Below are 2261 nucleotides of genomic sequence, written 5' to 3'. Positions count from 1 at the left end.
ATTAGGATGATGAATGTTTGTTTTAAGGTTTGTTTTTTTTTTTTTGTTGTGTTTTGTTTTTTCATACTATGTGCAGCTGGATCCTCCAGAGTTCCCACAGCATCACACAGTTCATAAAACGTTGTGAGCCATTTGAATACACAATTCTTCTGTAAAAGAGTGAGATATTAAAAATAAGAATAAGGGCCTTGTCGCTCCGACTCCTGAATAAGACGCCAACCTATCCTCTTATGGATGATGGATGATTTGTTCTTGTTTAAAAAGAACCTTAAAACACTTTAGCAATCATTTTGCTTCAGTCTTATCAGTTAATTTATTCCACTGAGTTATTTTAAAACTGTCTGCTTTGTTCTTTGCAGCCTCTGACTGACTGAGAAAATGATCCGTTTCTTCAGGGCTGTGCAGTAACAGTCTTATGACTGGCTAATTGTAATGTTTTGTACTAAGAGAGGCTGTGTTCAGCTGACCTGCAGGCGTGTGCTGAGGTTACGGCCTATTAAAAGCCGAATACCAGCAGCAGAGCAGCTGAACTGAAAGACAAACCAGCGTTTCATGTGAAAGGGAGGACTGAGCTGCTCAGAGCTTTCGAGTTCAGATGTGGAAAACTCACCTTCCAAGTATCATCCTTCTGTCTGGGGTTTTAGAAGAAGTTTGGCACACTGGTTGTTGACGTTTCCATTTTCCAGGACTGGAAATGAGTAAGTTCCATGGCGAGCTGACCCAGAGGGAGCAGGAGCTGCTGAGGATCCGGCGGGACAGCGACACCAAGGCCGCCGAGCTCGCCAAGATGGAGAAGATGCTGCAGCAAACCAAGAACATGATGGAGAAGAAGACCGATTCTGGTCTGGAGAGCAAGGGCTACCAGGAGAACATGGGTCTGTAACTTCACATCTGTTAAATTTTTCTGAGAATTTTCTGTTATCTGTTTTTTTTTCTGGTGTCACACTGTGCCTTCCCCCGCCGCCTGCAGTGGAGGACCTGGAGGAGAAGGTGCGCTCCAGCAGGCGCTACAGGAGGAACTCCCTCCACCACACGCAGATGCTGGAGAGCCAGATGAAGACGGTGAAAGGAGAGCTGGTGGGAACGCTGGACCACCTCCAGGAGCTGAGGAATGTCCTGCGGCGCTCCCAGCAGAAGGCGGAGGAGCGCAAGGTGGCCATGGAGAAGCTGGCCGCCGGCCTCAGGTGAATCGCCTTCCTCTAGAGTCGACCTGTCAACCATTTTCTCGCTCCAGATCCTCCGTCGTCACGCAAGGCCGTGCAGAAAGCCTGTTTATTCACACCCCAGCTGTACACCGACTAAACTGAAGAAGACCAGAATGAAGCCGCTTTCACTGTTTTCTCCCAATATATGCAAAGTAGTAACTCCTGTGTAGTTTCATACATGTGATAAAAACAAAGATTTCAATGTGTTGAAAATGTCTTGTTGTGTTTCTGGACTTGTTCCCCTGAAGACAAAGAGATGTGTTGTGGCAGAGATGTGATCAGAAGTGATATGATCACACTGCGTCACATGCTGTGAAGAGAAGAGAGTTAATTTGCAAACTGAATGTTTTCTGCTCCTGATGGACTCATCCGCCCTGAGTTATTGCTTCTGCATGATCAGAACAACAACAACAACAACAACAAATCACTGTCCTATGAGAGACTGGAGGGTGTTACATTGCGAGGTCTGCACTTGTACATTCAGCTGAAAATTTGAAGTGATGCAGATTTATGATACTTTTATTTTCTTTTGGAACAAACAAGATGATAATATTGTGAAATAAAGTGACAGAAATCAACTTTGCATTTCTTGGCTTATTATTTGAAATGAATTAAAAGACAGGTGGTGAGAAAGAGGGAGTTTGAGGAGGCTTGTCGATGGTGGACGTTCACACTCGACTTTGCCCACAGAGGGCGCTAGAGACCTCTCAAAAATCAGCTTGCGACAGAAAAGCAGAGGCTCGTTTTCAGTGTTCCTGAGCAACCTAAATATAAAGAAAGTATGTGTTTAGAACAATTAATTTGTTTGCAGACTTTTAGAAAAAAACATTTTTCCATTTATCATCTTAAATTGTTGAAACTAGAAAACGACAACAGTACAGTGGCTTTTGTATTTTACTATGTGACCAAAACAACAGTGAATAATTTCACGTTACCTTTTCATTTTTCCTTTTTTTAAAAAAATTGTAAGTATGATTTTTTTTCATGTAAGTTTTACATCAGACATAATGGGACATGCACATTCCAAAAATTTCCGCCTAAGACTCGTCATCAAAG

At 43.0% G+C, this 2261-nt stretch overlaps 1 protein-coding gene across 1 annotated transcript; it reads left to right on the top strand.

The window, feature by feature from the left end:
- The first annotated feature begins 548 nt into the window (after positions 1 to 548).
- Positions 549 to 1784, top strand: si:ch73-389b16.1. The gene is made up of 2 exons (XM_044128556.1): positions 549 to 875; positions 971 to 1784. Exons 1-2 carry the CDS (start codon positions 695 to 697, stop codon positions 1186 to 1188), a joined length of 399 nt encoding a protein of 132 aa, XP_043984491.1. The 5' UTR covers positions 549 to 694; the 3' UTR covers positions 1189 to 1784.
- Positions 1785 to 2261: the final 477 nt, after the last annotated feature.

Source organism: Gambusia affinis, linkage group LG10 (genome assembly GCF_019740435.1).
Source record: "Gambusia affinis linkage group LG10, SWU_Gaff_1.0, whole genome shotgun sequence".
In the NCBI taxonomy this organism is placed as follows: Eukaryota; Metazoa; Chordata; class Actinopteri; order Cyprinodontiformes; family Poeciliidae; genus Gambusia; species Gambusia affinis.
This window is presented reverse-complemented; position numbering and strand designations above follow the sequence as displayed.